The following is a 14220-nucleotide window of genomic DNA, read 5'->3' on the forward strand; positions in this document are numbered from 1 at the left end:
GAAGTCTGGCTACTATCCTGATGTAAGGTGTTATAAAACTTCTTACGACATTGACATGTTAACCTGATCAAAACATGGTCATCTCTGACAATAGGTTTTGGCATCTACCAATAGACCTCAATGGAACAATACTGTAGTTCGATGACATTTCATGATTCAGAATACATTATGCTTGGAGTATCCCAATGTTCTCACAATGTCCGTTTGGTTCATACCAAACATTTTGTTTTTGCACAAAATAGGTGTGTATGTCTGTTTTGACAAATAAATGTTCAGAACAACTCATAAAGATCAGAATAACAACTCGTTCATATTTGTCCGATCATACGCTACTACTTAACAGTACTTGTGTATTTACTCAATAACTACTTCATGCTTGAAGACAATAACATTAATATACAATAATATGCAAAATTTTGTCCGTATTGAAATATACTCCCAGAAACATTTGAAAATACTATAAATATTATGTTGAAAGCGCCTTAAAATAAAATACGTTAGAAATTAGCAAAAGTCATTTTATCTAGAAAAGTTGTAAACATTACAAAACATTGTAAGTATTGTAAACTAGGTAAACAATGAAGAAACTTTTGCTTTACAAAACTTGGAAAACTTGCAATACGGATCTGTCCTTAAGAGAGTTGTGTGTCATGTTAACGAAAATATTGTAGATATCGTATACGAATATATACACATACACATACCAGCTAATGCGCTCACGCCTCACGCGGCAAATGTTTTGTTAACTTCACAGAAATGACGGGACGACGTGAGTTTTCGTCATACGGGAAATCTGGGAAGGGACTCCTGATACGCTCAGCGTTAACGTCCCGTTCGCTTTGCGTCGGCTTCACATAAACAAAATTGAAATAGTTGTCAAACTTGAACTGTTTCTTCTGTTACTTAACAATTTCGACATGAAACTTTTGGTTCCACTTGAGCTCTTTTGCCGACGTTAACCGAAACTGATACAACTCGTTTCTTATAGCAACTTGTGATATCGAGAAACCATATATACATTTCAATCAATTGATTAAAGGTAATTTAATTGACTTACAACAAAAGCAACCTTATGTGAACGCAAGGCAAAAAGTCACCTCAGAGATTCCTAGGGTTGAAGTATAGCCGTATTAATTTTGAATTACTGAGAAGAGAGAAGGTAAAAAAACAAAAGTACAGTTATTGTTTACAGTTGTCCGGCCGTTTTAATGTAACTGAATTTTCTTTTTTTTTTTAAATACCCGCACTTGAAAGTGTGGAGTGTGTTCAGTGAAGTCACAAACTTTGGATTACTCAATAGGCAGCTGAACACGCTAATTACTTTGCCACTCCCAACCGATAAGCTGGAAACCAAGCATTTTTAATTCATATTTGTATTTGAATTTCTAATTAGTACTTAAGCAACAGATGATTCTTAGAAGACACACTGACAGTTAATTCAATATCTTAATCCTTAAAAAAGTAAAATTTAGTTTCACTTTTTTTAGCTATAAGCAGTTCGCCCTGTGACGTATTAAACTTTGTCTTAGCCATAAACTTAAACCATAAACCGCTCAGTTTGTACTTGTAGTCCGAGAATGAGGCCCGGTATTGCCAGGTGGTTAAGGCACTCAACTCGTAATCTGAGGGTCTCGGGTTCGAATCCCCGTCACACCAAACACTCTCGCCCTTTTAGTCGTGGTGGCGTTATAATGTTACAGTCAATCCCACTATTCGTTGATAAAAGAGTAGCCCAAGAGTTGACGGTGGGTGGTGATGACTAGCTGTCTTCTCTGGTCTTACACTGCTAAATTAGGGACTGCTAGTGCAGATAGCTTTCGTGTTGCTTTGTGCGAAATTCAAACCAAACCAAACCAAAATCCGAGAATGATCTGTCCACTGGATACTTGTCTAAGTCTGCTATTCTGAAAGTTTTTAGAAGTAGCATTTTTTCTTAAGTTGTGTGCCATTGTTTTGAACTGATTAATGTAGTTATTGCTAAAGGGTTGCCATTGTCACGACTAGTTTATTCCTGGTATCTTCATTTTTGTTTTTGTTCTGATATATAAATACACATTCACTATATTGGAGCTGTTGAAGTGTTGTGGCTAATTTTACGTCACACCTTCGTAACTAATGATATTAGACCTTCAAAACAACCAACTCCACATACAACCCTCAATGGGACAAAAAAGGAAAAGGAAGGGCAAGCTCGTTCCACTTCAACCACCTCACATAAGTATCCATGTTCATGTTTACTTTTCAATCTTCGTTTCGCAATTCTCCCTAAGCGTTTTTTGTTTGTTTTTAGGTTAGTCTTTTTTTGTTTCTTGAAATAATTTCTCTTTTTTCCAAAACTGGGTCTTTTCTGGTCCATGGAAAAACGATTCTTCGAACCTATGCACCATTAAATGGCACGTAGCACAAGGCCAAAACACACCACCGACAACTATATCCGCTGGACAAGAAGGAAATTCCTTTACGTTACAGATAAAAGCGGAGTATGGAATACCATGTATGAAAAGACAGAGTAATCGTTTGTGAACACAATAGGCTTTTCTACGGAGTTTATAAAGTCAGTCATTTAGTAATTAGTACCATTTTCATTTAATGTCTGCGGTTGGCGGATAAAGGGGAAAAAATGATTCCCCGGAAAATGTGTCGTATCACACACACACACACACACTTACATATATTTGTCTGTGTATATTATTGAAATTAATCTGTAACCGGTCTTATGTGCAATTTCAAGAGACTTTAAAGAGGCCTTCAGAACATTCTGTTGCTAAAGGTGAGTTTGTACCGATAATGATAAAATTAAACACTAAGGTAGTTTATTGTTTCAGCATACATTATATATTTATGACACTAAGAAGCGATCAAAGTCCATTTTATTTTATCTATCGTGCTTCATTTTCTTTGCTGGAATAACATTACAAGTTCATTTAGATTGGTTCCCAGATGGGTCAGCGGCAAGCCTGCGGACTTACAACGTTAAAACTCGGCGTTCGATTCCCCGCGTTGGACACAGCAAATAGCCTAATGAGACTGCTCTAAAAAATAAAAAAACAAAAAAATCAGAAGAACGATTTTAGTATTTACAGAGTAAATAATTAATTTTTCAGTACCTTAGAATGCTCGAATATAGCTATGTTTATTTACTTAGTTCTTCAGAGAACTGATATAGTATGAAAGATAGTGAAATACGTTTTATGTGCCATATATATTCATACATCTTCAAGCATTTAATTATAGTAATAGTTTAAAACCCTTTACTTTATCCTCATGTGTGGGAAAGCTTCAGAATTTCACACATATCTACATAAGCACCATCTGTAAAAAAATCTCTAATTTTGAACTGGTATATTAGAAGAAGCGAAGGTAGTCAATAGCAATCTTGGGCTACTCTTATCTGACCAAAGAGTGAGATTTGAATCGTCATTCTCATAGCGCGTGCGCAACTCGAAACCACGAAGTCCATTCTTGCTGTAGTGGGTCGCGAACCATGTATCCTTGGTTTCAAAGTCCCCCCGAGCTAACCACCAGGCTACGCCTACTAAAGCTCATTAAAAAGCAGCTGTATAATTAAGTTATCTCGTATCTTATTTTTTATTCAATCTGCAGCGTTTTTTTTCTTGTACGGATTCTCTGTTTCGTTTCAATTAATCTTCATATGAATGAAAGTAGATATCTGTAGATTACAAACGTCACAGTGTAACGCAGTTTCAAGAAACATATTTTTATATAATTGCTATATATTTGTTGTTACATCACGAAATACGTGATTTTGAAAATGTAAGTCCCAATAAAAGATAAAAGCTTGGAACGAGCTGTGCGGTGTCCCACCTCCCATCGTACATTATGCAGAACAAGCTCTTAAACTATAAGTTTTTGATAACATATTAGCATCATCAATATTTTAAGTTGTACCTTTCTGTTTGGCTTTGAGGGCGTAGACTTGCTTATTTACATTAAACGTAATATTTTAGAACATTTCATTGTCGTCATTGTCACATAATCTTCTTATTTGATATAAAACATTTATTCACCTAACCGTAGAAAATTTCATCTTGAAACTTAACATCCATGTGTTGTTTATAGTTTTTTATTGTTGGTTGCGGAGTTATCACAGATTATTGTAAAAGTTGTTAGGTCAAAAAGTGGTTCTCCAGAGTCTTATCTGTCATTACGTTTCTCAACAAGCCTTAGATATAACACATGTTGAATACAGGGTTCCAATATTCGAAAGAAGAAAAAAAAAAGAAATATTTATGATTTAGCTGAAACACTTAATATCAACTTTGTGTTTGAAACTCTTCGAACCCTAAAAAGAAGAAAAGTGAGACATGTTCAAGGAAGGAACATCAGGTCGGATAATGATTATAATGGTGGTTAAACTAGACTTGCTTGTGGAATAACGAAAAAACAGGAAAGTTTATGATAAAGAAGTTCGTGATTCTACAGGGCTTGGGTAGTTAAACCCATGGGAAGCCTTTTAATTTTGTGACCATTAAAGTAAACAAGTAGTTATAGTTAGAAACATCGAAAACATGTGGAAAACCTGAGTGTTCATGGGCCAATATTGACCCCATGTTCATCTACTTTTCTTACTTTAAATTAAACAACCAAACTTTAAGCTTTTTTTCTTGCCAAAGAGCTTTTCTTCATCTAATATTCGTGTACCTTTAAGAAATTCTATCCTGGAAACAAGCTAACACGATATTATTTTCTTATGTTTCCAGGAGACAACTTTGATTTCTTTCCTCTTTATTGCCTATCCAGAAGGCAATTTGAAATTATTTTCTTCCCATTTCTACGCAGGATCCTAGCTTCATGTGGCACTTACATTATTTATTTTCTCCCTACTTTCTGTCCATAAATCGAGCTTTGAGAGATATCCGAACTTCCAATCTAGAAACCACACTTGACATGATATTCCTTTATCCCTAAATTTCTCATCCAGGAACGTAATATTTGTTTATTATCCCTATTGTATCTCTACGAGACACGTGATATTTATATATTATCCCTATTTTCTCTCCACGAAGGAGTTATTTTACTTCTCATTCCGTAATCAACGTAATTGTTGATATTCACTTTCTCCTTATTTTACTCACGGAGACCAACTTATAGAAACATTTTCTCTTAAACCAGTGGTTCCCAACCTTTTTTATGCTCCGCATCCCTAAAATTTTTTAATATGTTCTCGCATCCTTCACAGTAATTATTTATTTAAGAATAAAGGTGAAGGTGGCCAAAACAATTGTTATCTCGCACACCCTGGAACGCTATCTCGCACCTCCAAGGGGTGCGAGCAACCCTGTTGGGAACCACTGCCTTAAACTATAAGTCATTCATATCGAATAAATATTGCTGACATGGTGCTACTTTGGATGTTTTTTAATTCCATATGAATAACATGTTTCAACTAAGTCTGAGAGCAAAGTACTATCAAATACTATTTCTTTGTGACTGAAGCTTCTGTTACCAAACGGGTAGGGAAAAGTAAACATAATACTTAATTATGTATATATAACTGGTTTTGCCAAAGTTTTTATTTCTTGTTAACTACAAAGTCACATAATGAGCTCTCTGTGCTCTGACCACCACGGATATCAGAATCCAATGTTTTACGCTGAGGAATTCGAGCCTTTCAAAGATATTTTCAAACTAAACTTTTTTTAATAAATGAATTTGCTAAATATAAGGATTTCTTTACTTGAATGTTTAACAAGGTAACTTAAAAATGTAAAATCAAAAGTAACACGATTCTACAGATTTCACCTGTCTTCCTTGTTTCCTACAAAACTTTCGAGGTTTATAGGATCGCAAAATAAGAGAAACAAGAATAAATAGAGTTACCAATTGGCGATCAAATGATCTCCAATTTTTGTCTCTGATTTATTTTTAGGGTGCAACATTTAACATTATTCATTAATTTCCTCTGATTAAATTTTCCAGCAAGGCTAATGATTGAGCTTCGTTGTTGCTGTACAAATCATCATATGAAGTAGCATATACATTTGAGTGAATACTATATATTAGAGTATATACTGATGCTGATTTTTATTTTTATTTTAAGAAACCTATTCGCATGTATCTTAAGCGTGATGCTCCCAGTGGCACAGCGGTACGTTTGCGGACTTACAACATTAGAATCCATTGTGCTTAATTACAAACAAACAAACTTAAATGTGGTAAATTAAAGAAAAATATTTTGGTTAATAAATCTGCATGTTAATGATTTTTACTTTTTCTTGTATTTTGATGTCATGAGTAGCATTAATTTAAATTTTAAGCTAAAGAAACTTTAAGAAAAAAGATATGTTCGAAGAAAACAGTGGCAAAACTCCAAGTGAGTATCAGTTACCGCCACCAACAACAAGACATATGAAAAAATTTTGTAAGCGCATATACAGAAGCAACAAAGAGCTGGAGATGGATCGTTTAACTCGATGCACGTTTTTTTCTAAGTTTTCTTTTCCTTAATTTTCAATGTCTGAGTCTGTGAATGTTTGGGCTTTTTCCAGTGACATTTATTTATTCAATGTTATTTTGGCATTGTACCTGAATATTTCTGTTTGTATAAAAACGTGTAAAAGTGAAAGAAACAGATGTAAAGTACGCGCAACATAAAAACTATTTCTGGGCACAATATTTATTTTTCTAAAAATTGTTAAATAGTATCTTCCTAGATGAAACATATCAAATATATGATACATTTGTCATGCAAATTTTTTAACCACTTAGTAGTTCAGCATGGCTAGATGATTAAAACGCTTTCTCGTCATCTTAGAGTTGCGGATTCGAATCCCCGTCTCCCCAAACATGCTCGCCCTTTCAGCCGCGGGGGCGTTATAATGGTACGGTCAGTCCCACTATTCGTTGGTAAAAGAGTAGCCCAAGAATTGGCGGTAGGTGGGATGACTAGCTGTCTTTCTTCTAGTCCTACACTGCTAAATTAGGGATGGCTAACTCAGATAGCGCTCGTGTAGTTTTGCGCGAAATTAAAAAACAAACAAACCACTTAGTAAAACTTTTTTTAAACACTTTCAGTTTTTTCTTAAGGTGTTACGTAGTAACGAATAATCCTTCGACATTCTGTAACTACTCGAAATGTTTTTGTTTTGTTTTTAATTCGTAACCTGCCATTAACATAACATTTTTGTGTAGTTAAATACTGCTTCAATTAGCACAAGTAACCATGTGAAAAAACTGAACATGCTGGGTTGGCTACATTGGAATTGCCTGGTCATGTCGAAGTCACGTTAATATTGTGGTTTCAGGTATTTGCTTACATTACAAAATAATGGTCACGTAAATAAATGTAAAGAAAGAACGGTGTTAATATATTTTTTAAATGCAACACAAAAAATAGATATTGTGAAAAAACATCCTATTTTTGTTTGAGGGCTTATAACGCTAAAATGCAAGGTTCAATGCCAACGAAAAAAGCAAACCAGATATACCTCATCGTTTTCTTAGCAAGTTAATTTATAAAGCAAACAAACTGATTTCCAAAGTAAAACTTATTAATATATGCTTTTTTGAACTGTAAAAATCAATCTCAGTATATTTCACAACAGGTAAATTTTGACTATAAATCGGTATTTCCATTTTCTTGTACGTTTTTAGATGAGCCACGTTAAGCAGTTCTGTGAGCGAATTCATGTGACTTAAAACTCTGCAGTTATTTGTCTGCCTGTTGAACAAATCCACATGTTCTAAGGTATTTTTATATCGACTTTTAAGTAGCTTTATAATAAAATACAACGCCTTATATATTTTATTGCAGTCTTTCTTCGGGCGAACCTACAACAATCTTTCGACCCTAGGAGAGTGTAAAAACAATGGTCAATGCGTCATCAACAAGAAGAATCGGACTTCTTGCAAGAGTTGCCGTCTGAAGAAGTGCATATTGGTTGGCATGTCCAAAAGCGGTACGTTTTCGCAAAATTTTTTAACCGTCATCTTAATCGAATAGAATAAGCAAACAGAGAGACAATATTAAACACCTCGACATGATGCAGTACAGTCACGTTATTGTTTATAGGTCAGTAGAAAGGTTAATTAAGTTAAAAATGTTGGAAGGGAGATTGTAATCACTCGAGTATGGTACATATCTGAATAGAGCTCCAAGAATGTGACCTACTTTCAACTATAATTTTCGAGTACGAAAATTGTATTAAATGCTAAACATCTGAAAATTTACCACTTTAGTAATAACGTTTATGATTCAGAAAGTGTTACGTGATTTTAATGAACATAAAAAGGTCAAATAATACAATCAAATTCTCTTTGACGGGACGTATATTAGACCGGAATGACATCTTTATGTTGATCAATATAGAATACGGTCGTTCTTTCAGGCGGGGAAGCGTTATAATTTGAAAGCCAATCTCACTATTCGTTAGAAAAATGTAGCTCTTATCTCTAGTATGTCACTGCTAAATTAGGGACAGCTACCGCAGATAGCCCTTGCACAACTTTGCGTAAAATTCAGATCAAACCTAATCAAATTAAGACTAATAAAACCGACTTAGTAACTGAAATACATGTGGCGTGGAATCTACATATTTCTATTGGTTATGATACTTTTCAATTTAATGTCGAAATATGAATCTTTTAGAAATACTTTTTCACTGCATTTTTTAAACTCATATTTAAACAATTATTGTTACAAAGCAAAAACTGCAAACATTGTTACCCAATCGGAATTTAATGTAATGCCTGAAATTCTGCAAAATAACACATATATGTATGTAAACTGTATTACCAAAATTTTTAGTAATAGAGTCGTTTCTGCTAAATATATACTCGAATCCCATTGTACACTGCTGTCTAGGATTTATGAAAGTCGATAACTGGCATAGATACGTGTTGGATCTCATAGTTCTGTGAAAAAAAGAACGCTCTTGGATGTTGCAACACTGATATGCGTGTTCATAATATATTAGTCTACCTTCTCGTATCCAGCTTCGATATAGTTAATGCTATAACGAAGAAACGAAAGATCAGTGGAAGTACTAATATAATAATATCGACCTAGTCTTCTAAAACTGGCCACTTCTCGATCCTAACGAGTTATTAAAACGAACTTGTGGAACGAAACTGCACATCAGACATTAAATAAACTACCCAGGACATTGATAATAGTTTAGTACTACGGTATATCCATTATGTGCAAGTAACTCAATGCTGCTAGACTTTACAGGTAGGCTGCATTTCATAAGGCGCTTATCACAGCCAGTGTAAGACCTAGGGTCTCATGGTTCCTTGAGCATCAAAACTAGAGTAAAAAGCAAAGTAAACTGTCAAATGGGGCGATTAATACAGTTACTTAGTATTTGCTTCAGAATGACAGAGCTGTATTTGATCAAGCCTTCAGCAAAACTCTGGATGGTATTTACATCATGAGGAGTAATATCCTAGCATATTCCTTATTTAACTAATTTGATTTATTCACTGATAATAATAATAATAATAAAAGGGTCATAGGTGCTTTGTACACTGATATATTATGGCATACTAAATATTGATATGCTGCTTGAATTCGTGAAATTTGATGTGTAAGGAGGATCATACCTTTTTAATATGAAAATACACCAATCCGCACGAGATGCTGTATTCGACACTTGAATCTGTTTTATGAAAAGCTCAAATTCATTAGATGCCATCCAGTGTTGGTTTCAGTATGGAGTCCCTTTGCTATTGTTGCTGTTTTACAGTAAATACCATAAATACTGAGAAAACTTAAGGTGTCACATAGCCATCAGAAGTGCACTCTATATAAACGATTTTGTTTAAACAGACAAGTAAACTGATATTTTCAGAATATTTGCAATTTTTTTCAATTATGACGATTTTCAAGTAAAAAAGTTAATACCGATCAAATGAAAAAACGTACGAGTCAGAACTTTGACTCTTGCTGTAGTAAGTGATATTGAATAGGTCCATAATTGCCCTAGTAGCACAGTGATATGTCTCACAGCTCCCACCGCTAGAACCCGAGTTTAGATACCCGTTCGGGATAAAGCGAAGATAGCTCATTGTTTATCTCTGTGCTTAATTCTAAACAAACAATGTCCATGATTTGAATCAAACATTTATGTGCATAAACATGTAAAGTACTGGCAATATTAAAATAAATTCTGTTATCAAACTGAATGTATTTTGTAATTTTTACTTTAATTTTGTTTGTTCAAAACTCGGTAATTTACTATCGCAACATATTTATTACATGTTCTGTGAGTTCTCATATTGTGTATCATTTTTGGTTGATAAATTGGACTATATTTTTCTGTTAAGTTTATTTTTTAATTAACATAAACTATCTTAAATATGTGAGAGTAAACATTTTGCGTATGTCTGTGTGCTTTATAATTTCACAATAGCACCTGACCTGTTCCAATTGCACTGAACGTTTGTCAAATTGTCTAGAAGTGTAATTAATAAAGTAGATTTTATATATTTACAGGATCCCGATATGGACGCCGCTCAAATTGGTTTAAAATTCACTGTTTGATCCAAGATCAAGCTGAAATGAACGAAAAGACTGTCGAACAAGTTGCCTCGACAAACGGACAATTCCATCACGAGAATAAAAACTTACTTTCAGCCATTAAATCACAGTACAGAGAAGACAATACTTCAGTGACTTCACCCAATAGGATAACACAATCTAGTGACATAACATATGTAGTAAACTTTCCGGCGCCTACCAACGTATACGATACCAAATTGTTACCCACCAGTTTTAGACATCTCGAAACATCAAACATTTCACCTGAACGCAAGGAAAACTTTGGTTACAATCGCATTTCTTTGTCCCCTGTTTCTCCCATGTTACCTCTTAATACCAGCAAATTTTTATTTCAACATGGCAACGAAGCTTTCACCCCTAAAGATTACAGCAGAGCAACACAGCTTTATAAAATGGATGTTAATCATAACTACTCTTATGAGTTTCTTGCTGTCAATAAGTATGACTCGCTACTAAAATCATCACAAGAAGACGCGCCAGTTGTCATGGGCTACTTAGCAGATACACAAGAAATCCCCATCGATTTGTCTGTAAAGAAACCTTTACCGATGACAAACTACAATCTTTGTCTGATCAACAAACAAAGCAGGCAGCACCAAGCAAAAAGGTCATCGATTGCGAATGTTTTAGAATCTCCTCTAGATCTTACAAGGAAAATGTGTTGATATGCATTCTTTGTGACCTATAATTATACTTTAAATGTGATGGATTTCATATAAGATTATTGCCTGCATAGTATCTTCACTAACATTGAGACAAATGGACAAAATATGTTGAAAATGGAAAGCTGACATTAAACTGTTTTTGGATATATATATATATATTACTACTTTATATGATATAAGTAATGCCTGTTATGGTATTTTGAGATACTTAATTTTTTAATTTTTTACGAGTTCTTAATGAAAGTGACAATTCATCATTACGGGTTAGACTGGAATTCGATAAAACAACGACAATAATAATATTATAAATATACTTTTTATTCTGATTGATTTCACATAAGTCTAACGACTTAAAGGCCAGTGTTAATTTCATCAGTTTTCAATCATTTGCTGCATATTTTGTTGTTGCTAAATGTGTAGATAGACAACAGGCAACGAACCAAAACTATTGACATTTAATGTATGCTTTTATTTCGGAGTGCAAGAATGTAAAGAAACCATGAAATACAGATATATTTAATGTTACTGGTCATTGTACTCTATATTTTAGAAACGCCGAAGAGTATTATCATAGTACATTTATTTGTCCGTTTTTATATAGTTTTAAAATCTTCTGGTTTTCATACTTGTATTAATTAACATTATAATATCAGCCAGTAAAAGGTTACTGTAAGAGGAGTGCTAGTTGTCATAAAGTACTTGGCGTAACACCCTAACAACTAAAACACTCATCAACGTATCTGTGACGAAATCACCATTTTCATCAACAACTTTTCTCTGATCAGTAATTAACATGTTCCATATCGAATGGACAATTCTATGAGCTGTTTACTACTAATAAAGTAAACTTTGATTTTTCCTTATGGGATGGCTACAAAGCGATGTAAAGAATCAGAAACAAGTTTGCCCAAATTTAGATATTATTTATTCTGAATAAGAATTTATTTATTCAGAATATGTTTGATTTAAAAAATGTCTTGGCATTGTGAGATACCCGAATCTAATATATTTTTAAACAAAAGGTGAATGTATCCCATAAATATGTACTTTTGTGTAATTTGATTAGTGTTTCCTAAGTTGCATACTTGCTATAAAGCTAGCATGTGAAATTGTAATATTCTAATATTTCACTATATCTATATTATGATTGATTTTTAGTTTGTAAGTCATGCACCACTCATGAATTAATTTAAATCTCGAATATTCTAGTTGTTTTTTTTTTAAAAAGAGGTATGATATTTTTTGAGTTATTTTGTCATATTGTTTAATTTAACATTACCAAGTTCTGTGAATTTTATTCATACCATGTCCCTCCAGAGTTACGGCACTGCAGCTTATGATAGCTAAATCTTGCGTTTTATCAAATTTCGGACTATTTGCTCCAACTGCTGTTAGCATAGATCTGATTTTGTTTGATCTACTACTATCAATGTTTATTGTGTGAAATAAATTAGCTTCTTCACTATATCATATGTTAGTTCATGTTCTTCCTGAGACACCAAATCCTACTTAAGAAGTCTAGAATTTGAAATTGCATTAGTTTTTATGTAATGTATTGATTACTAGAGTAAAACACTCATTTCAGAAGTAAAAATGACTTAGCTCTCAGGAATAAAAAGAACATTTTTTTAAACCAAAGTTTCAATTTGTGCCTTTTCCAAAGCAAAGCGTTTAATGGATACTAAGAAAGCAAGTTGTTCACTAGTACAGATACTGGTACGCTGAAGTCATTGACTAGTCCTACTTACTAGCCCGCTAAAGTCACTGACTACTTATTGGTACTAGCATGTATAATAAAAGTCACTGACTAGTCCTCGTTAATTGTCAATAACTACAGTGTACTTTTTTCTGTTAAACGTTTTACTCTGAAAAAATGTAAGTTAAAGCTTTGATTGAATAAATATTTAAACAAAATTAGAGTTTAAACGTTGTAATATTAATTGTATAGTTCTTTGGCAGTTTTAAGCCTTAAACTATTTAATTTAAACTATAGGAAAATGTACACAATGGTTCTAAAAGGTGCTCGTTTTATTTTTTGTTAATGCATTGTGATAGTTTTTATTGTTAAAAATTTACAGTTGAAAGTGAGATAACTTTCTGTTTTATGTTCATTGCTGTTTGTTTTATCAACCAACCACAAACATTTTATTTATATTCAGTGATGTCGAGAAAACCCACTTGTAGAGAAATATATATGCAAAAACGGCTCGTTTGGGTTGAGAAAATATTTTCTCAACCCAAACGAGCCGTTTTTGCATATATATTTTATTTATATTGTTTTACCAAGTACTAAACATCTTCCATTCTAGTTTGTTTTGTGCGTGATCTTAGTATTCTGACTGATTGTTTTGTTTGAACTATTCTCAGAAGTGAAACAACAAATGACAGGCCTGTATTTCAACATTTTTAACTTTTCTGTTATCTTCTCTTCCCCGTTTTTAGCTAGTTTTTTGTAGTAAAATATATCTTTGTACATAAAAAGGCTTGCCTTCGAATCTCTATATTATTCATATATAGATATCTGAATAATTATTAAATTTCAACAAACTTTTTTCTGTATGCTTTTGAGAAATTAATTGTTAATTTGTGTAAATTGTGACGCCTATATAGTGGTCACAATGTGGATTCAGTATATTGTGTTTTCTCGGTGATTTTTAAATCAAACTGTTTTAGCTACTTCTAGGTATTATCATTTCTGAATTTTTTCAAAGGTTCTGAGTCGTTGCAACAATATATCACTAGACATACAATAACCTTTGTGTTGATAAATAGTACTCTTTTGGCAGGCTTTTTAGCTCTTTTTCATTTTCGAGCAAATACTTTGTTTCCAACTTTCCATATAACTTATTCTTAAAAAGCCGATAACGTTATGAAAATATTTTTAACCATGTTAAGGAGTTTAAGTCTTTATCGGATGTTAAAATAGAATATTATGAGAAGTATTATTTCTATTTGAAAAGACGTTTGTCAAAATTTAAGAAATCATGAACTTTTCTCGCCGTTCAACAAATCACTGTCTATGATGTCTAACAA

General features: G+C 33.2%; 1 protein-coding gene across 2 annotated transcripts in view; it reads left to right on the forward strand.

The window, feature by feature from the left end:
• Positions 1-13391, forward strand: part of LOC143258684 (uncharacterized) — a 46357-nt gene extending 32966 nt beyond the window's left edge. For both annotated transcript variants that reach the window (XM_076518098.1, XM_076518097.1), the window contains exons 3-4: positions 7775-7919; positions 10457-13391. In XM_076518098.1, coding sequence (XP_076374213.1) covers positions 7775-7919; positions 10457-11187 — 876 coding nt within the window. In that variant the 3' untranslated portion in view covers positions 11188-13391. The remainder of the gene's footprint in view (positions 1-7774; positions 7920-10456) is intronic.
• Positions 13392-14220: the final 829 nt, after the last annotated feature.

Source organism: Tachypleus tridentatus, chromosome 8 (assembly GCF_004210375.1).
Source record: "Tachypleus tridentatus isolate NWPU-2018 chromosome 8, ASM421037v1, whole genome shotgun sequence".
NCBI lineage: Eukaryota > Metazoa > Arthropoda > Merostomata > Xiphosura > Limulidae > Tachypleus > Tachypleus tridentatus.